The following is a 20199-nucleotide window of genomic DNA, read 5'->3' on the forward strand; positions in this document are numbered from 1 at the left end:
AGACCCTGCCGTGCAGCGGCCAGGTGAGGGCGGGAGAGAACGAGGCCGTCCCCTCTGCCAGAAGACAGCAGGTGCTGGGTAGAAGCGCAACCCCACGGCCTGCCCAAACCTATGCGGGTAGCTGGGAGAGGCAGAAGGCAGACACCGTGGGCACCGGGCAGGGAAGGCCTAACTGGGGCCAAGGAAGGACAGCCTGTGACAGCAGAGTGAGGCCCCAGCCAGTGCCTGCGCCATCCAGGTGGCTAAGGGGACCGGTGGCCCAGCTCTGCGCATGTGCAGAAGGCACGACAACGCAAGTCGGGAGCCCACGTCCTGAATACCGGTGACAGCCAGCAACTGTTTATTGAAAGTAGCAAGGAGGGCCCCTCGGTGCCACCTTCAAGCCTGGATGTGACTCTTGGCACTGAAGGCCAGGTAGTAGATCACCAGGCCGATGGCTGCAGCCAGTACCTCGGTAGAGACCCAGGGTCCATTCCAGGTGCCCTGCAAGAAAGGAGACCAAAGCCACCTCAGGGGAGAGAAGGGCGAGGAACCAGCCAGCCCCGGCCACCTGCCCTCTAGGGCCCAAAGGCACACCGACCCTCTCCCGGCCCGTCCCCACCCCTCAAAAAGGGCAAGGCTTGCGGCATGCTCCCTGCTTCCCCTGAGACCGGCCGGCCTCTTCACGCTTACCCGATGGTCCACACTGACTGTGAACAGGGGTGGGATGATAGAAATGTCCTCATTATTTCTCTGAGCCTGCAAGAGATGCTGGGGTCAGGGGTGCCGCCAGGCAGGGTGGGGAGAGGTTGGACGAGCGGGAACATTGGCCCAAGCCACGGAAGACAGAAGAGCCGGGCAAGAGAGAAACACTGAAGGTGCGAGCACAGGCGTGGCAGGCGGTCAGGAAGGCGTGCCACCCCCCCACCCCGACCCTGGGTCAGCCTTCTCTGTGAAGGCAAGGTCCCTAGTGGCCCGGAGCTCGGGTAAGAGGCACTACAGGGCGAAGGTGGCCGTGGAAGTGAGGTGCACCCTCCCTCCTGTAGGCCTGGGCGGGGCTCCGGGTCGCTGATACTCACCTTCCTCAGCAGACTGTAGGACTCCTCGTCAAAGAATCTGACCTCATAGGTGCCTGCATGGGCACTCTTGTGGTCTAGGCTCCAGGACACCTGGGTTGGGTAGGTTTGACCGAGGTGGGCACAGTGGACACATCCAGGCCCCCCGGCAGCACTGACACAGTACCACCACCCGCAGCCTGAGTCAAACAACCGCAATCCTGCTCCACTGGGCCATCCCTAGGGCTTCAAAGTCATGCCGGTGGGCAGGTGGCCTCCCCCCAAATGACAACCGCGGCATCAGCATCCCTTACCTGATAACGTCCCACGTCCTGGCCCCGGGTCACGGGAAATTGTTTTCCACTGACATCAGCATAAAGAGCCATATTCTGGGACGGGACAAAGAAGAGAGTCACCTTCTCCTCCCCCCCTACTCCCCCCCCCCCCCCCCCGTCAGCAGAAACCCCACTGTGCTGTTCACAGCAGCACTCGTGGCCTGTGGGCAGGGAGGCTGGGCACACTAGGGGACCACACTGTGTCTGGCAGGGGGCACCACGTAAGAGCCATGGAGTTAGGCCTGCCGCAACCGGAGCGATGCCAGGAAGCCGACCCCCGTTGATGCTGTTACTGCCTCTGCACACCTACCTATGAGGGGGACTCATCCCCGCTATGGCCCGACCTCCCTAACCCACGGCAAGCCTGTTAACTGTGAACACGGGTGGGGTAACTGAAGTGTACTCATTCCTCTGAGCCTGGGAGAGGGTGTTGGGGTCAGGGGGTGCCCCCGAGCCACCCAAGGAGTGTTGTACTCAGAAAAGACCACCTAGGCAAACAGCAACCAGGAAAGGGCTCCGGGCTATGGGCGCTCAGGGGCCAAACCTCTGCTGTTTCTCATTTCCCAGTACCCTTACAAGGCACAGCAAGACGTCTACCTACGTTTCCACACCGAGGCAGACTAGGAAAATGTTCTCTTAACACCTGCTTCACACAGTCTGGCCTGGTTGTGCCCTACCCTCTCTCCTCCACCCGTTAAGTCAAAATTCTCAATCTCCCTCTGTCTACATGGGTCCCTGGGTCTGATCCCATCAACTGCCCGTGAGGACCTGATGCCCAAGGTCCCAGGCTCCCTGTGGACCTCTGGCTCTGGCTGAATCCCCCCTGGACCCTGCCTCACCTGGACCCTGTTCTTGCACGTCAGGGAGATCTCCACGATGAAAACGGTCTCGGTGGAAATGACGGCATCCGAGGTGGTGTAGTAGGAAGGGGTGATCTGGGGCTCCACGCAGGCCTCTGCTGTGGGGAGGAGGCAGACGTGCTTACGTAAGGCCCAACTGGTGGGTGCTGGGCTGGGGGGCAGAAGGGACCGCCCAGACCCACTTCCCAGACCTTGTCGGCTGACACACGGGGCCCTTTGGAACCTGTCAGGTGGGATGTGAGAGACAGATCCGAACACTCAGTCAGAAGTGCAGTGGCGGTGGAAGGGGTAGGGTGGGATGGCCTTGAAGGAAGGCCAGGGCTGCGAAGGCTTTGTACAGGCGGAACCTCAACGTAAGGGCAAAAGAAGAGCAGGTGAGCGAGCACGCACGTGAGAGGGGGTGGAGGCGGCAGCAGCAGGACAGACTCACTGCACAACCGGGGCCTGTGGCTGGACCTATGGACACGGAAGCCATGCGAGGGCTTGGGGTTGCAGCCGGACCTCGATTCAGAGCCGTGCACAGCCCTGGCCGGTTTATTGAAGGCACCCTCCACAGACACCAAGCATGGTGCAGCTTGCAACCCGTGAGGGCTTGAGATGCAAGGGTCTCTGCCCCCACCCACGGCTGGCAGAAGGCCAAGACTGGCCCCAGTGTCTCCGAGGGAAGAAAACGGGCACAGCTTGTACCCTTTAACAGGGCTGCCCTGAGAGAAAGGAGGCTGCCTCAGCCATCATCACGCTGCTCGAGGCTGCAGGGAAGGAAGGACACTGCCTAAATCACAGGGTGCCAAGCAGATGCTACCAGTGGGAAAGTTCTCAGCCAGCTGCTCTCTGAATGTGTCCTGGCACAGCCACGCATGAGGCAGACAGAGAAGCTTTGCAGCTGGGCAACAGGAGGAAGATGCCTGGGAATGTTAGTGGGGGCTGGTTCTCAGGGGCCACATCTGTGCCCCGCTAAGCTTGGCTTTTTTCCCAAGGACCTTGTGGAGCACCACAGGGTTTTACAGTCAGGTTTGTCCCTTCCAGACACCACTGGCTACACCATGGGTAATTCCTGAGGGGCAGGTGAGAAGGGCGCGAGTAGGGAAGCCAGTTAGGCTGATGAAACCCTCCAGGCACCAAAGGCACTGGCCCAAGTGGCAGCGTGGTGTGGCGCATAGGTAAAGTGAATGTGTACGAAGTACCCCTGACTCAGGCCCCCCAGACTTAGCGCTGGCTCCTGCAAGGACCTCCTCCTCAACACGCTTCTGGACTCCAGTTCCTGAGTTCAACCCCGCCACCAGGTGTTAAGAATCTCTCAAGAATGTACATGTAGATCTGACCGTGGCTCAACTCTGCTGAAAAGCCCTGTAAGAATACACCAGGGCCTCAGAGAAAAAGTCAAGGGTCTGGCCCGGCACTCAAGCCTTCCCCCACCCTTTTCCCCTTCCTTCCCTCTTTTCCAATCTAACTTGCCCACGTTCATGGTCCTTCTGCCGGGCCCCATCCCCGCTTCCTCTCTTCACTTACAGCTCCCTTCCTGGGGAGGCCTGGCCCCACTGCACCGGGTCAGGTGGCTCCTCTCCCACTAGCCTAGTCTTTCACTCGGATAGCCCTGCGCTGCCGAGTTTTGCTCTTGTCCGACCACCCCCACCCCCACCCCCTCCAGGACTGGGAACTCCGGTGGGAGCAGGGACGTATGTCATTTTCCCTGCTGGAGCTGGGAACGAGACAGACTCTGGTACTCTTCCTCGGAGGGGCGGACGGTGGGGGGGGGGGGGGTTGGGAAGTTTTGGCTGTTTCTTCCAGCAGCCTGGCTGCTGGGTAAACGTGTGTGGTGCAGGAGCGTGTGGTGGCCTCGGTCGCCGCGCCCCGGGGCCACCTGCCTCTCGGAGGAAGAAGGCCCAGAACCCCGCTTCGCCCGCACCCCTCCTCCCCCCACGCACCACCAGTCGTGGGAGAGAGGCTCGCCAGAAAGGGGCTCCGGCCAGGCCGCTACCTGAGCAGCAGGAGAGGCTGGACAGCAGGAGTAGCGCCAGGGCGCCGAGAGATGCCAGCGCCGCCATCGCCTCTTCTCTGCCGAGGGAAAAAGGGAGAGACTCCCCTGAACACGAGGGGCAGACGAGGAAGCGCGACGCGTAAGCAGCGGGGGCAGCCAATCAGGCGCCGGCGGGCCAGTGACGCCACAGGCGGCACTGACGTGTCCCCTCCCCAGACCAGAGGCCTCGGTGGCCGCCCCATCAAGATGGCGACGGCGACGGGCGGCGGCAGCGGCGGCGGCGGCGGCGGCGGCGGCGGAGGCGGCGGCGCTCTCTGCGCCGGAAGGGGGCGTGAGAACCGGCGCGTCAGCGCGCGTGCGCACTACTGGGTCCATGCCGGCTCCCGGCACTTCGCGCCCTGCCAAGCTCTCGCGAGAGCGGTGTCTACGTGTCTGGACGTGCGGCGGTTCTCACTTTCCGTCATGGCGCTGAAGGTGGCGGCAGTCATCGGTGGCGCTGCGAAAGCGGTGCTCAGACCGGCCCTCCTCTGCCGTCCTTGGGAGGTGAGAAGGGGCAGCGGTCCGCGGGGACAGCCTCAGCGCTCGCTGGGCCGGGCCGAGGGCGGCTGGCTTGCGGAGCGTCTTGGAGCCCGATTGGCTGTGGGCCCCGTGAGGGGCGGGGTGAGGGCTACGCGCCGGAGTTGATTGGCTGCCTCCGCTGTCAGTGAGGGGATTGGATCAAGTGGGCCCTTTGTTGGGCTTTCCCAGGGGTCTCGGTCTTGGGCGGGGGGAGCCCCGGAGGGGCGGGGAGAGCGGGCAGCGGCCGGCAGAGTGTCAACTCCCTAGTATACTGTGGGAGCCCTGCCGAAGCGGTCACGTGTCCCGGCCCGCCTTCCTCTTGCGGCCTCAGGAATCCTGTTCCTAGCCCCAGTACCTCCTCGGGTTTTTCTGTTGCGGACCTTTTTGTCACTTGTCCCAGTGGAGTTGGAGAACCGAATTTTGCCAAGTGCATCACCCCCCCCCCGACATTTTTATAGTTCCAGATGCTTTTTCATCCCCCAGGCGTCCGGAATGGGAGGGAGTTAGATTTTCTGACACTGGTGAGGTGGGGTGGCCGTGGGGGCTTTGTTTCCGCAGTTCTCCGTTTAGGACCTTGGTTATTCACTCAAGTCTCATTCCTCTCTCTTTACACACTTAAATGAGGATAACTTAGTCCCTGGGTGGGTCAGAAGCCATCCGAAGCATCAGCGAGCCAAGACTGATTTTAGGGGACAAGAGGTATGACCTCCCGGCCTGGCTCCCCCCAACTAACCTACAGTGTGGCCACCCTCCTGTCTCTGGGTTCCAATTTCCCCCGTCTCAAAGGATCTAGCCCACCCTGACCTTCCAGAATCCTGTGACTTTGCTGACACTCGGATGCATGTGCTATGCCTCTGCCTTCTGACCCCTCGGGAAGACTACCCTTTGACAGTTTATGCTTTATGAAATTCTCATTTCTCTTAACTTGCTGATGAGGGACTTGCCAGAGGCCCTGACGGCTCTGGCAGCTGGGCTCCCTTGGTGTCTTGGTGAAGACTTTTGTGCCCTCCCTGACCTCCCCTTCTATGTGTGCTTGTGTCCACGTTAGGGTGGGGGGAGGGCAGTGAATGGTTGGTAGCTGGGCAGTGCCTTGCCCTGAGACTGGTTGTCCTGGGTATGGGAAGCTTTAGAGATGAACCGTAGATCTTTGGTCCGACTGATTGGGACCTTGTGGGAAAACATGCAGCCACCATCGGCACTTGATGTAACATAAACATGCCAAGGAAAGGAGCCTCGCTAAGATGTGGAGCATGGGAATCCTTTGTCAGGAACACATACCACCCGGGACCCCTTTCTTTCTGTGGCGCCATCACAGCATGGCTGACGGTCCACCTCCCTGCTTAACGAGTGAGCGGCAGGCCTGCGCATATGTCCCATCCTGCCTTCAACTGGGCGTCTCTGATGGGTAACGTCACAGGGTGGCATAGGTGTGAGGTAGAACCTGTGTAAGCCCTCGAGGGAAGGTGCCTGTATCTGTCCTGAGCAAGGTCAGGGGAGTAAGTCTATCTTGAGAGCTCTCTGGGGCTTTGGCTAAAGCCTGAAGGAAACATCTAGCATCGGGACCAGGTGAGGGAGAGGTTTAGCCCAGGTGGTGATGTGATCCAAGGTGGGTGGTGGGGGTGGTGGCCCAGATACAGAGCTAGGTGAAGGGGCAGCTCACCACCGTGGCCGAGTTACCTGCGTAGCACCAGCGGACTCCCAGGAGGATTTACTGCTGGGAGCTGTAGGGGTCCACCGCATGCCGCCCCCACCGCTGGACATCAGCCATGAAAACCGGCCTAAGGGGCTGGTGTAGTGAAGGAGTGGGCCTGCCCTGCTGGGGACCAAATGGCTTGCTGCGTCCTCCCAGCAGCCACGTGAAGTGGGTGCCTCTGTTCCGTGGGTTTTAGACAGGAAGCTCAGCAAGGTTAAACTGTTTGCTACCAAGAGATGGTGGGTTTAGACCGAGGCCTCCCTGACCCCCAAGCCCACCATCTCTTCCTTCATTTTCTGGCGCGTTCATTGATTCAGGAAATGTTTCTTATGTCTGAGCTCTGGACCGGGCATTCTGTTCGGTCTTGGGATGACAGTAGGAAATTGGACCAATATGGCTTCCACCCTCAAGGACTTCGGGGTTGGGGAGGGACCGAGGCAGTTGCTAGGGACAACCTAAGGATATTGTGGTTGGTGGGGTGGAGGGGGGGGACAGTGAATGGTTGGAGCTGGGCAGTGCCTTGCCCTGAGACTGGTTGTGTCAGCCAAGGGGGACCAACAACTTGGCAGCCTTAGGGCATCAGAGAAGGCTTCCTGGAAGAAAGGCGGTGGAAGCCTCCTTCCACAAGTCATATCGAGAGCCTACAAGTAAGGTGAATCCAGGGGTGCCTGGGTGGTTAAGCATCAGACTCTTGATTTCGTCTGCAGTCGTGAATTCATGGGTTGGGCTCCACACTGAGTGTGGAGCCTGCTTAGGATTCTCTTCCTCTCCCTCTGCTCCTCCCCTGCTTGTGTGCCTTCTCTCTCTCTCTCTCTCTCTCTCTCTCTCTCAAAAAAAAAAAAAAAAAAAGATGAGTCCAGATACTGACAAGTGCTAGAAAGGAAAATTGGAAAGCCCCGAGTGTGCCTGTGGCTGCAGATCCAGGGGCCACATGGATGAGCAGATACCCCGAAGCCTTTTGTCCTAGTAGTCACCCCCCTCCTGGCCCCTGGCTTGGCTGAGTGAGTGGCACACCTATGCCGCCAGAGCCTGTGCGAGTGGCCGCCTTGTGAATACCAGCGTGGGAAACCCAGAGGGGATGATCAGCCTCTGTCTGAGCTTTCTAGACTTCTAGCAGGAAGGTATGGCTCTTTGCAAGATGGCCACGGTGACCCTGCCGTTGGCTGGAATACTCTGATGCTGCCCCAGTGGGAAATTGGCAGAGCATCTCCAAGTGACAAAAAGGACCTTGGCTCTGCCCCTGCCTCTTTGGATTGAGAGACACCGGGTGTGTTCCCAGGTGGGGAGCAGGAGGAGCAGAGTGAGGATGCCTAGGCCCTCCGCAGTGGCACGTGGCAGACAGGTGTCTACCTCCAGGACTGTGCGGGGACCCTAGATGGATCACTGCTCAACAGCTGTCCCCTTTGACTCGGATGGCTTTTACTCTGAAGCTGTCAGACGTGGCATTGGGGTGGCCAAACATGGCTGTTTCTGAGTCGGGGGGTTGGGGACATTCATCTTCCACGTAGGCCACAGAGCAGTTTTGCAGTCCTTTGTGAAAGCCCTCTGAGAGATTGGCGTCTGTTATTCTTCTAAAAATGGTTAGATTTTCCCTGGCGCGTTTGCTTTGGACTTGTGATTCCGGAGGGCCGTTCCCACGATGCCAACAGTGGCTGTCTCTGGGTGGACAGGGGACTGGGTGCTGTCTTTTTGTTCTGATCTCCGTGTTAGGACTGTGTGTTGTTTTTGTAATAAGGAACAAGATTTATTTATACATTTTTAAGTTTCGCTCATTTATTTTGAGACGGAGAGAGAGGGAGAACCCCAAGCAGGCTCCGCACTGTCAGCACAGAGCCCGACGTGGGGCTCGATTCCACGAACCGTGAGATCATGACCTGAGCCAAAATCAAGAGTCGGATGCTTAACCGACTGAGCCACCCAGGCGCCCCATAAGGAAAAAAGATTCTTAAAATGACAAAATGATTGTTGTGGCCGCCCCAGGGTTTGCCACGTGCAGTGTGCCAACTTTTCCACGTTATAGACAACAAACATCACTGGGCAGGACTAATTATTGGCTAATAAAGAATCAGACAACACAAGAGAGAAACATTTCTTAAGTTGATTAACAGCTGATTGCGGAGCTGACGGAAGCATAGAGGGTCGCCACGACCCTCCATGATGATTTGACTGGCTGGTCCTTGGGAAATGGAGGCTCTCGGGCCATTTGGGTGCGTACCACATGCCGTTCACCACATGATGGTGCAGGGGTGAGGCGGAGGGATGACGCGTGGGACCTGGCTGGGCATGGTGGGGACGGTTCCTCTTCCCTGCCAAGAGTTCAGCTGGCCTTTACCGAATCGACTTTCTGGGCCGGACAACAACCACTGGCATCTGGTTCTCTTCGCCAGGTTCTAGGTGCCCACGAGGCCCCCCGGAGGAGCTTCTCCGTAAGTACCTGCCAGAGCGTGTACGCGCGTGTGTATGTGTGTGCGCCCGAGAACGCTAGTGTTTATGCACATATGCACCTGTCTGTGCGTGCGTAGGTGTGTGCGTGCATGCACGTATGTGTGCTGTGCCTGCCTGTTTGTTCCCTGGCGCTCCGGGTCCTTCTCTCTGAGGCACAGTCTCAGAGGTCACCCACCCCTCCTCACCCAAAGCGCACTACACAGTATCCCCGTTCCCTGGGCACAGCCTCGTTCCTCCAACCCTGGCTGATTCATGTCTTCTTCCTTTCTGTCCCTCCTCTAGCAACAGACAATTGTGAGTATTCCTCTCATCTGCCTGTTAAGTTTTGGGGCTTTTAGTTGCTCTGGGATTGAGCCAAGTCCAGGCGGGGGTGGGGACTGCTTCTGCCGCCACTCTCCCGACCAAGGAACCCCTCCCCCCCCCCCACCGTGATTAACTTGTCTGGGCTGGGGTGGCGGGGTCAGGTAACCCCGAGCTGGAACCTCATGACTGGCCGGCCCACCGGGCCCACCCTCACCTTCCCGTCTCTCCAGCCTCCGTCGGCTAAGTATGGTGGGCGGCACACGGTGACCATGATCCCGGGGGATGGCATCGGGCCAGAGCTCATGTTGCATGTCAAGTCTGTGTTCAGGTACACGGCCCTTGGGCCTACCTCCCCTTGACCCGTACCCCTAGGGGAGCTTATACCCCGGCGGGGGGGGGGGCGGGGCTTGAGAACTGTGCCAAGAGGGACCGTCAGCCCAGAAGCCCACTGGCCAGGGCTCCGCCCCAGCGCCCCTTGAGGCAGCGGCAGGAGGGCTGAAAGCCCAGGCCTTTTGTCCCAGTGCCTGTGATCCCGGGCACGAGGAAGGTGGCAGCGGTCCTGCTGCTAACTGTGTTGTAGAGTTCAAGTATCTCCCCGTCAGTTGGCGCAGGTCGACCCCGTCTCCCCTCAGGCAGAGCCAGGTCAGGGTGGACAGCGGTGGTGGCCAGGCCTCTGCGCCCAGTAGTCCAGGCGGGCTTCCTAGAAGAGGCGTGGGGGAGGCCTGGGGCTCGCCACCTTGACCCAGTTCTGCCCCAGGCACGCATGTGTGCCGGTGGACTTCGAAGAGGTGCACGTGAGCTCCAACGCTGACGAAGAGGACATCCGCAATGCCATCATGGCCATCCGCCGGAACCGTGTGGCCCTGAAGGGTGAGTGCGGAGGCCAGGGCGGGGCACCGTGCACGATCCCTCTCATTTCCAAGCCGACACACACTTGTCCCTGGGGCCGCACGACTTGGACTTTAGGGTTTTTCTGGCTGGGGAGGACCCTTGGGCTTGGAGAGTGGACAGAAACTTTTGGGGTCTGTGCCGCGATTCTGAGAGCTTGTGGAACTAGGCTGGACAGGAGCCTGTTCAGTAAAGGGCTTCCCCCACCCCCTTCTCTCCTGGGGCGCAGCCCTCTCTGCCGGGGTCAGCTTTGACCCTCGGGGTCTTTTTCTCACGAACCGTATGTCACAGGGATGCGGTTTTAACCCTCTCCCGCCGCCTTGCCCGTAGCTGGCACAGCTGTGGATGTTACAGACAGGAATTCTAGCCCTTCCTCTGTTTGCCTGGGTTTGGTACATGTTCTTAAAATGCTTGCATTACTCGTTCTGTAAGCTATAGTCCATCACCTGCTCTGTGTGAGCAGAGCTGAACCCGGGTGGAGCCCCAGCCCCTGGCAGTCAAGCAGAGGGGCCAGCGTGGCAACTGAAGGGTGCCTGAGGCATTGTGGGCAAAGGCGGTGTGGGCAGGGCGTGACTTGGAGGGGGCGGTGGCCCCAGTGGGCCCTGAGAAAAGCCTGCTCTTCGAGGCACCCTCTGACCGCCTTTTCTTGGAGGCTGCTGACCCCCTCTTGCGCCCGTTCTTTTTGCCCGGGTCCGCCCCGGCCCAAACTATAGTCTTTTCCAGGCAGCCACCACCTGCCCCTGAACTGGGGCTCATGTGGCGCCTCGATGCAGGGCCTGACGGTGACGCCAGCCAAGGTCACATTGCTGGCGCCAGGCTGGCTAGCCAGCCGGTTAGTGAGCAGGAGTGGTCACTTTCTCTCCAGCCAGACCCCGATCTTGCCATTTCCTGCCCGGGGTCTGGCAAGGTCTCCTAGCCAGCTGCCAACCCTTGTTCATTCATCTGTTCATTCATTAAGTATTTATCGAGTGCCCGCTGCGTGCCAGTCCCTCTCTAGGCCCTCAGAACCCCTCAGTGAACCGCACGCACTCTCTGCCCTCATGGGGCTTACGTGAGAGACCACCCTGGCGCTCTGCGAGGTACCTCTGCCGGTAAAGCCACCTCCTCTGCTTGATGCTGCCTTGGGCACGCGTTCCCTTGCTCAGGATGGGGAATGTGGTGGCATCGCTGAGCCCAGGGGCCCCCTCTCCAGCCTGTCTTTTTTCCGTCCCGCAGGTAATATTGAAACAAACCATAACCTGCCACCGTCCCACAAATCCCGAAACAACATCCTTCGGTGAGAGCCCAGTGCACAGGGTGGGGGCTCGGCAGGGGCGGAGTGTGGCAGCAGACGGTCGTGGCACTGGCCGGCTGCTCTCCTCTCTGTGTTCCCAGTACCAGCCTGGACCTCTATGCCAATGTCATCCACTGTAAGAGCCTGCCAGGAGTGGTGACCCGGCACAGGGACATAGATATCCTCATTGTCCGGGAAAACACAGAGGGCGAGTACAGCAGCCTAGAACACGAGGTGGGTGGGACCCAGGCTGTCCCCTTATTGTCTTGGGTCGTGGGGGCTGGGGACAAGCCTGGCCAGGCCCAAGGAGAAGCTTGTGCTGGAGGGACTCTTCTTCCCGTCTGTCCCAGAGTGTGGCTGGAGTGGTGGAGAGCCTGAAGATCATCACCAAGGCCAAGTCCCTGCGCATCGCCGAATATGCCTTCAAACTGGCCCAGGAGAGCGGGCGCAAGAAAGTGACAGCCGTGCACAAGGCCAACATCATGTATGTCCCACCCCTGCCGTGTCCCTGCCCGTTCTGCAAGCAGTTGTGAAACGGCTGAATTGAACACTCTCCTCTGCCCTGCTGTTAGGGACTTGGGGCCCGGGCCCCGCTGCCCCCCAAGGGGGCGTGCCCTCTTGCCCCTTTCCCAGCCGCGGCGTCACCACAGCGCATACTTTGGGCAGGTAGAGCAGGATCGTGCCCGTCGTACAGGCGGGGGACTGGTCAGGGGTCAGAACCCAGCTTCTCTGGCCATCTGTACACCCCGTGCCTCCGGCTGACTGTTCCAGTGGCCAAGCTGGCGTCTTGTGCCCCCCTCCTAGGAAACTGGGCGACGGGCTCTTCCTCCAGTGCTGCAAGGAGGTGGCAGCCCGCTACCCCCAGATCACCTTTGAGAACATGATCGTGGACAACACCACCATGCAGGTAGGTGGCCTGCCGGGTTCCACGGCAACCTGCCTCCGGTGCGGTGGGCTTCCCGTGCGCTCTAGCTTTTCTGCCTGTCCCCCCTTGCCCTGCAGCTGGTGTCCCGGCCCCAGCAGTTTGATGTCATGGTGATGCCTAATCTCTACGGAAACATCGTCAACAATGTCTGCGCAGGACTGGTCGGGGGTCCCGGCCTCGTGGCTGGGGCCAACTACGGCCACGTGTACGCCGTGTTTGAGACGGTGAGTGTCGCCAGGGCCGCTGGCCTTTCTGTGCTAGAGAGCTCGCATCTCATCCAGTTCGCCGAAAGTATAGGATACGGTGTGGCCATCGCCACTGTCTCGTCCCAGAATGTTGTCGTCCCCCCAGTATTGGGGGCACCTGGGGGGCTCAGTCGGTTGAGCAACTGACTCTTGATTTCTGCTCAGGTCATGATCTCACGGTTTGTGAGTTCGAGCCCTGCACTGGGCTCCGTGCTAACAGCGTGGAGCCTGCTTGGGATTCTCTCTCTCCCTCTCTCTTTGCCCCTACCCCACCTGTACTCTCTTTCTCTCTCAAAGTAAATACATAATCTTTAAAAAAAAGAAGAAACCCTGTGCTTGTTGGTTGTTACTCGCACCCCCTGCCCAGCCCCTGGCCACCACTCATCTGCTTTCTTGTCCCTCTGGCTTTGCCTTTTCTGGCCATCTCCTACACGGAGTCATATACCGTGTGGCCTTCTATGATTGGCTTCTCTCCCTTAGCACAGTATTTTGTTTTCCTTAATTTTAGAGAAAGAGTGTGTGAGCAGGGGAGTGGGGCAGAGGGAGAGAGAGAATCCTAAGCAGTTATGCTCAGCGTGGAGCCCGACGTGGGGCTCAATCACACAACTCTAGGATCATGACCTGAGCTGAAATCAAGAGTGCGAGGCTCAACCGACTGAACCAACCAGGCGCCCCGTTAACGTAGTATTTTTAAGGCCTGTCCACACTGTGGCATGGCTCTATGCCCCAACAACATTTCTTACGGTGGCTGAATAATATCGTATTGTACAGAGAGACCACGTTTTGTTGGTCTCTTAGCTTCTATTTTTAGGTCTTTTTTTTTTTATGAGGTAAAATTCACATAACACTGTGAAACCATTAAAAAAAATTTTTTTAATGTCTATTTTTGCGAGAGAGACAGACAGACACACACACACAGCTCATGAGCAGGGGAGGGGCAGAGAGAGAGGGAGACACAGAAGCGGGCTCCAGGCTCCGAGCTGTCAGCGCAGAGCCCGATGCGAGGCTCGAACTCACGAACCGTGAGATCTGAGCCGAACTTGGGACACTCAGTCGACTGAGCCTCCCGGGTGTCCGACCCTGCTTTCTTACCATCCCCTTTCCTGTCTTGCCCTCTCGAGGCTACGAGGAACACGGGCAAGAGTATTGCCAATAAGAACATCGCCAACCCCACCGCCACGCTGCTGGCAAGTTGCATGATGCTCGACCACCTCAAGTAAGCAGCTCCGTGACCCCCAGCTGCTAGCCCCCCCGGCCAGCCCCCAGGCCCCAAGCACCGAAAGCTTCCCTCCTTCCTTAGGCTCCACTCCTATGCCGCCTCCATCCGTAAGGCCGTGTTGGCGTCCATGGACAACGAAAACGTGAGGCTCCTCTTTCCCCGCCTTCCCCCAACCCCCCCCCCCCAGCGGGGGGTTGAGCTGGTGTGCTACCTGAGGGGCCGAGGTGATGACCTGGCACTTCCTGCTGTCCCCACGGGGAGGGCGGTACCGGCCAGGGTAGGGCTCTCTTGGCCTTAGCTGGTACCACCGCCCTCCCGCTGGCAGGCCCCGCCCCTGCAAGCCACGGGAGACCACGGGCGGCCCGGGTAGGGGTCAGGGCTCAGGGCTCAGGTGTGCGCTCAAGTTCGCACGTCTCCCGCAGATGCACACCCCGGACATCGGGGGCCAGGGCACTACGTCGGAAGCCATCCAGGACATCATCCGCCACATCCGCATCATCAATGGCCGGGCTGTGGAGGCGTAGGCTGTCCCTGGGCCTGCCTCAGCTCACTCCCTCCCGCTCCCGGCGCCCCAGCTTGGTGGGCGGACCCAGAGTAAATCAGCTTCCGTCCCGGGGCCCGGGTCTCCGCTCCTGTGTTTCTGTCACTCCGGGACGCTGACGTTTCAGTTCACACTTTATTAAGAAAAGAAACACGCACACTTCCCATCCGGGGCCCCTCTGTGAGGGCTGGGGACAGAACGAACGCTGAATGGCGGGCCTGGCTCCAGCATCTCTCCGCCCTGGCGCGGGGCGGGAGAGAGCTCGTACGCTGCCGGGCGGAGGAGGGCAGCTCCCGAAGGGTGGCTCGCAGGGTGGCGGGAGCCGTCCGGCTTTCCCTGAAGGCACTGGGAGGGGGTGGGGGGGCGGGCACGCCTCAAGCTGCGCAGAGTGCCTGTGGGGCCTAGGGGTTGAGCCAAGGGTGCCGGAGGCAGTCGGCCGCGCTGGCCCGCTTCTCGGGGATGTACTCCATCATGGGCAGCAGGAAGGCGCTGAACTGCGTGGCCTGCTCCAGGGGCCACTCGTACTTCTCCATGAGCACCTCGTACAGGCCCCAGTGCTTGAGGTTGTGGATGTGCCGCAGCTCTCCTGGGGGCCGGCCAGCGGGCCGGAGGTTAGGCTCTGCCAGGAAGGGGGCCTCTGGACCCCGTGCCCCCCTCCCCCCGTTCTGGAGCCCGTGCTCCCTGCCCTACCCCCCACATCCAGGGGGCCCGAGCCCGCTCGGCCCTACCTCTCCGGTTGAAGAACTCCCGGGAATAGCGGCCCGAGAGGGCGAAGGCTGGGGGGATGTCTCCCAGAAGCTCCACGATGTGGGCGATGTGGTCTGTGGACAGAGAGGAGGCTGGGCGGCGGCTGGGCGGCCGGGAGGCCCCCAGGCTGAGCCCAGGGCCGGCCTCCCCCTACCCTCATCACGACTGTAGTCTTCTCCAGAGTGAGGCTCGAATAGGTAGTCTCCGGTGGCCAGCTCGAAGGCCTGGAAGGGGGAGAAGGTGAGGCTGCCGGCGGGGGCGGGGGGGGGGGGGGGAACGTGCCCTAGGCCAGGGCAGCTGGGGCGTACCATGCACGCCGTGCTCCAGATGTCGGCGGGGGGGCCGTACTCGGCTCCGATCAGCACTTCCACGGCCCGGTACTGGCGTGTCTGGATGTCCTCGGTGAAGTGCTTGTGCTGGAGGCAAGGGGAGCCCTGGGGAGGAGCCGGGGCCGCGGCTGGCCCGCCCCCAGCGGCCCCCACCATCTCCCACCTCTGGGCCGGGCAACCAAGGAGCTCAGTGGGGCTCCCTCTGAGCCTCAGGGTCCCCAGAGGTCCCGAGAGGGACTGGCCTCTTCCCAGGGGTCCCCGCCCCTTGCAGTGGGTCCAGTTCTGGTGACTGGATGGGACAGACGCTGGTCTGGGCTCGGTCCCGGGTCTGTGTCAGGAGGCAGAGCCCGGGGTCTGGATGAGTGGCGGTTCGGGGCCCGTGGGGCTCGGAGGAGGCCGGCCTGTGCCCCTGCCCTCGCAGCCGGGTGCCGGCTCTGCTCTCCAGACCGGCTCATACCACCCAGCAGGCGTTGCCCAGGTCTGCGATCTTGATCTTGATCTTGTCTGCGTTTTGGGGCTCTAGGGGGTTCACCAGGAGGTTCGAGGCACCAAACGGTGCTGGAGAAGGAAGAGAAGGGGGAGAGGCTGAGCCGGCTGGGCCCCCGCCTGTCCAGCCCCCACCGAGCCCACCCGCAGGCCCGGCCCAACTTACTGCTGGGCGACAGGAGGCCCCCGGTCTCCCGCTGGTTGGAGGAGCCTGAGAGGATGGAGCACGAGGCGGGAGAGAAAAGGGAGCCCGAGAAGCCTGACGTCTGGGAGCCCGGGCTGAGGCTGCGCTCGCCCCCGGTGGCGGGGGAGGAGGAGGCGGGGGAGGGGCCGGCCCCGGCCCCGCCCCCGGGGTGGCAGCCGGAAGAGGAGGTGGAGCCGCTGCCCCCCTCGAGCCTCGAGCCAGCGTCTGGGGAGAGGGGCAGAGGCGGGGTGTGAGCCGGCACCCCGGTGGCCTGCGCTTGCCGGGCGCGCGCCGCGGCCCCTCACCCTCGGCCTGGGCCGCCGCCTCCATGGCTTCCAGCCTCTGCAGGTCCCGCAGGCGCTCCTCCAGCAGCCGCTTCTGCAGTTTCCGCTTGCGCCGCATCTTCTTCCTCTTGTTCTTCGACAGCTTCCCGGGCTGCCATCAGAGCCCGGGTCACCCCAGGGTTCCCACCGCCCAGCCCCTGAGCACCCACGCCTCTCCCTGCGGCCTGCATGCTCATGGGGGACGGGGCCTCTGGGCCCTAGGGCCACCGTGGACGTAAACGCCGGGCCACCCCGCTGTGGCCCACACCTCGGCGCCAGTCCTTCGCTGCCCGAAGCTAGACTTTTGGGGGCAGCTGATGGGCCTTCGTCTAGCTCGGAGCCCGCCTCACCTGGGGGGGGGGGTGGGGCAGCTTGGGCCCCTCGTGGCCCTGGACGCACCGTCCGCCCACGGAGGCAGTGGCGCCCAAGCGACCGCCCACGTGTGCGACCCACCCTGTGTCTCACCCTCATCCCTGGGGAGGGTAGGGACGTGGGGAGGGGATGGGGCCAGAGAGGCCGAGGAGGGAGCTCTGAGGAGATGGGGAGATGAGGCCCAGGCAAAGAGGAGCACCCCAACTTACCAAGACCTCCTGGGGGGCAGTGCTGACTGAGGGGGGGCAGTCGGGGCATCGGGGGAGAGAAAGGAGCAAAGACTCAGGTGGGGGCTGAGGCCCACGGGCCCCTCCCTGGGCCCGCGCGGGCTCGCGCTGGTACCTGTGGAGCGGGATGGGGGCGGGGCCCCTGACTGCTGCCACTCTGTGGCCTCGGTGGCCAGGCGCCTGATGTAGGCGTCGCCCACACACAGCAGGATGTTCTCGGGCTTGATGTCTGTGTGGATGATCTTGCACTTGGTGTGGAGGTAGTCCAGGCCGTGCAGCACCTGGGGAGAGCCACTCCGGAACTTTCGCAGCCCCGCCCCGGCCGCCTTGCCACACTCCCAGAGCACTCGTGATGCTCACCTGCCTCACGATGCTCTTGACGCAGGGCACGGGCAGGCCCTGGTAGTTGGACTTGATGATCCACTTGAGGAGCTGGTGGCCCAGGACTTCCAGCACCATGCACACATCTGGGGCTGGGAGTGAAGGGTGGCCGGCGGGCCCACGGCAGCGGGGCACGGGCCCCGCCCACCCGCAGCTGGGGAGCAACGGGTCTGGCGGTGCAGAGTCACCACCTGCCCGGTGTCGTTATGGTGTCCCTGCCACTCTCGGGTGTGCCACTTGGGAGATACCTTGGGTGCTCGTCCCGGGGGCAGGGCACCGGGGGAGCAGACACGGAGGCCTGTCAGGCCAGCCGCACTCCCGTGCCCAAGTATTTGCCAGAGAGCCTCTGGAGCAGCTCCTCAGTGGACGGCACTGCCATTTGGGGGTAACTCGGCAATGCCCGTGGATAACCGATGCCCGCCCGGTCATCCGCTGGCCCCCGCGCAAACACAACCCCCGAAGCGGTGGGGCTATTTTGCAGACTAGTGTCACTAGAAGGGATAAGCCCCCATTGTGCAGATCAGTAAACCGAGGCCCCGGCAGCTGGGATGGCGGGAGCGGGCACTGCTGCCGCCACGCCGCTTTGCTCGTCCTGCAAAGGATACGGACTCCGTTAACCCCTGAGATCCTGAAGTCATCGATGAGCTGGACAATGGTCTCTCTTTTGGGGTCACTGGGGTCACTGTCCCGGACCTGGAGCAAAGCGACCACGAACGAACGGCTCCACCCTGGCCCTCACCGGCTGCTCCCTGCTGCGCCCCCCGCGCACCTCCGGCCTCGGCTGCGGCTGCGGCTCCCTGGCCTGCTCCCGCAGGTCCTCCCAGGCAGAGCCAGCTGGAGCCTGCCCCTCTGGGAACTCCGCCCTGCCTGGGAGCCGGGAGCGGGGAGGGTGGCGCCTCACACATTTCAGGAGCTTGATCTCATCCACGGCGGTCTCCGTGTAATGCCCCGCGCTCTTCACCACTTTCAGGGCCACGAAGCGCTTGCGCCTGCAACACCGAGCTCCGCGTCGGCCGCCGGCCCGGCCAGACCCGTGGGGGCATCGTGGTGGCCCCAACGGAGCCCAGGGGTGGGCTCCTGGCTGGCACTGGGCCCCGGGGGGGTGGGTGGGCGGAGGGGGCACTTACTGGATATCCCAGCAGAGCCAGACGGTGGAGAAGTGGCCCCAGCCCAGCTTGCGCACCACGTGGTACCGCCCATTGAACAGGTCGCCGATCTTCACGGGGTAGTAGCCGCCTGGGGAAGGAGTCCGTAGAGCGTGGTGGGTGGTGGCGCCTTCCTGGGGCGGGGGTGGGGGGGTGGGGGGGCCAGGACGATCCAGCCCCGCCGGCCCCCTGGCCCACGTGGGCCGGCCTCGGCACCCTCCTCCTCCCCAGCTGCCCTGTGTCCCGCGGCAGCCACCTGGCCGCCTGCGCCGAGGCCAGGCCTCACCCTTGCAGTAGTCCTTGGGGTCCTCCTGCTCCTCGTCATCGGAGCCCAGCAGCCCCTGCAGCATCCGCGGCGCCGGTGTGGCGGGGGCGAGTTCGGAGCCCGAAGACTCGGGCCCGCAGGAGGCCTGCGAGCTGCAGGTTGGGGGGCGGCCAGTGAGCACTCGAGGCGCCGGGCATGGCGGGGGCGGGGGGCCCAGGGCGCCCCGGCCGAACCCTACCTGCTGCTGCTGCCGCCGCCGCTGTCCCCGCCGCCGCCACCGGCGCTGGCGCTCATCCCGGCCGCGCGGCCCGCAGCTCCCGCGCCCCGGGCGGCTGCTCCTGTGGGGCCCGGCGGCGGCCCGCGCATTTATAGCCTCGGCCGCTGATCTCACCCGCCTTTATAAATAGCCTCCCAGCTGCTCGGCTGTGGGCAAGGTATGCGGCGGGAGGAGGCGGTGCGGCCACGGGCCGCCCGGGAAAGCCCGGTCCCCGGGCCCAGCCACCCCCCGCCCCCGCCCTGCCCCAGGGGTGGCCGAGGGGGCCCACTGAGTGGGGACTGCCGGCAACCTGCTTCCCAGGCGGAGTCCCTGCGCTCCGGAGCTGGAGCCAGCTGAGGCGGGGCGGTGGACAGGACAGCCCAGTCCTCAGGTCGGGCGCTACTACACACCCCACATACCCTAGGGCGCCGTGACACTTTCCGAACATTCTCTGGCTTCCTGCTGGGCCTCTGGTAGCCTTCGCGAAGGAGGCCCTCCCCCTTCCCATGGGTGCCCTGTTCCCTGCCCGCTCTCAGTGGGGTTCCCGCTTTTCCTGTGGCTCATTGACCCCTTAGGCAGGCGCCCCCCTCTCCCTGAATGTGGTGTCGCTGGGGATCCCGGATGATGGAATCAGGGGCATGAGCTGAAGGCAACTGGCGGCTCCCACCAGAGGTGCTGGGACGGTGTCGAAGCCCGGGAACCCGCCTACTGAGGACCCCAGCCCTGACGCAGTGTGGTCTCCCCTCCAGCTCCTCAGCGCCCGGCCATCCCTGCCTTCCTCCCTGCGTCCACCAGCATGTGCCACGTGCCCACGTGGGGGGCACAGGGACCCATCTACCCTGGCCCTGCCCTCAGGGGTCCTCCTCCGGTGGGGCCCAGACAAGCCCCCAGCTCTAACAGGCCGGTGACAGAGGGACCTCCAGGTCAGGCAGAGCCCTCTGGAGCCTGTGACTTCGGGGCTGCATCCGAGGGACCAGACCAGGAAGAGTCGGTTGCCCAGCAAGGGGTGGGTGGGCAAGCTTCCAGGGCGGTGCAGGACCCGGCTGGGGTGAGGTCTGCAGCAGGATAGGCCGGGGGCCTCTTTGGCCACAGAGGGGTCGGGAGTGGGGAGAGGCAGGGAGGCCCTGGGCGGCCAAGGGTCCTCACGGAACCCGTGGGCGTTTGTGTGAGATCCTCGCAGAGGCTGA

General features: G+C 62.4%; 3 protein-coding genes across 8 annotated transcripts; 1 reads left to right on the top strand and 2 right to left on the bottom strand.

Moving 5' to 3' along the window:
• Positions 1-317: 317 nt before the first annotated feature.
• SSR4 (signal sequence receptor subunit 4) lies at positions 318-4441 on the bottom strand. Of its 2 annotated transcripts, none has more exons than XM_019437724.2 (6): positions 4208-4441; positions 2209-2324; positions 1349-1423; positions 1059-1148; positions 673-738; positions 318-483 (listed from the first exon to the last, which is right to left on the bottom strand). In XM_019437724.2, exons 1-6 carry the CDS (start codon positions 4272-4274, stop codon positions 379-381), a joined length of 519 nt encoding a protein of 172 aa, XP_019293269.1. In that variant the 5' UTR covers positions 4275-4441; the 3' UTR covers positions 318-378. The 2 variants fall into 2 exon arrangements, with proteins under 2 accessions (XP_019293269.1, XP_019293268.1); XM_019437723.2 differs by having other exon boundaries at positions 2209-2327; positions 4208-4432.
• Positions 4442-4602: 161 nt separating this feature from the next.
• On the top strand, positions 4603-14371 carry IDH3G (isocitrate dehydrogenase (NAD(+)) 3 non-catalytic subunit gamma). Of its 3 annotated transcripts, XM_019437721.2 has the most exons (13): positions 4603-4750; positions 8846-8884; positions 9186-9197; positions 9437-9534; positions 9964-10076; positions 11310-11370; positions 11469-11601; positions 11718-11851; positions 12172-12274; positions 12370-12516; positions 13659-13753; positions 13838-13898; positions 14179-14371. In XM_019437721.2, the coding sequence occupies exons 1-13, from the start codon at positions 4670-4672 to the stop codon at positions 14278-14280; spliced, it is 1179 nt and encodes a 392-aa protein (XP_019293266.1). In that variant the 5' UTR covers positions 4603-4669; the 3' UTR covers positions 14281-14371. The 3 variants fall into 3 exon arrangements, with proteins under 3 accessions (XP_019293266.1, XP_053748115.1, XP_053748114.1); XM_053892140.1 differs by lacking the exon at positions 9186-9197; XM_053892139.1 differs by lacking the exon at positions 9186-9197 and having other exon boundaries at positions 8846-8880; positions 9421-9534.
• Positions 14372-14418: 47 nt separating this feature from the next.
• Positions 14419-19129, bottom strand: SRPK3 (SRSF protein kinase 3). Of its 3 annotated transcripts, XM_053892137.1 has the most exons (15): positions 18995-19129; positions 18778-18908; positions 18474-18582; positions 18248-18335; positions 17952-18039; positions 17326-17432; positions 17081-17246; positions 16948-16973; positions 16349-16478; positions 16026-16268; positions 15831-15931; positions 15353-15460; positions 15199-15268; positions 15026-15118; positions 14419-14883 (listed from the first exon to the last, which is right to left on the bottom strand). In XM_053892137.1, the coding sequence occupies exons 1-15, from the start codon at positions 19120-19122 to the stop codon at positions 14699-14701; spliced, it is 1773 nt and encodes a 590-aa protein (XP_053748112.1). In that variant the 5' UTR covers positions 19123-19129; the 3' UTR covers positions 14419-14698. The 3 variants fall into 3 exon arrangements, with proteins under 3 accessions (XP_053748112.1, XP_053748113.1, XP_053748111.1); XM_053892138.1 differs by lacking the exon at positions 15199-15268; XM_053892136.1 differs by having other exon boundaries at positions 15026-15268.
• Between the last annotated feature and the right edge of the window lie 1070 nt (positions 19130-20199).

Source organism: Panthera pardus, unplaced genomic scaffold (genome assembly GCF_024362965.1).
Source record: "Panthera pardus isolate Hobbes unplaced genomic scaffold, ASM2436296v1 HiC_scaffold_27, whole genome shotgun sequence".
Lineage (NCBI taxonomy): Eukaryota > Metazoa > Chordata > Mammalia > Carnivora > Felidae > Panthera > Panthera pardus.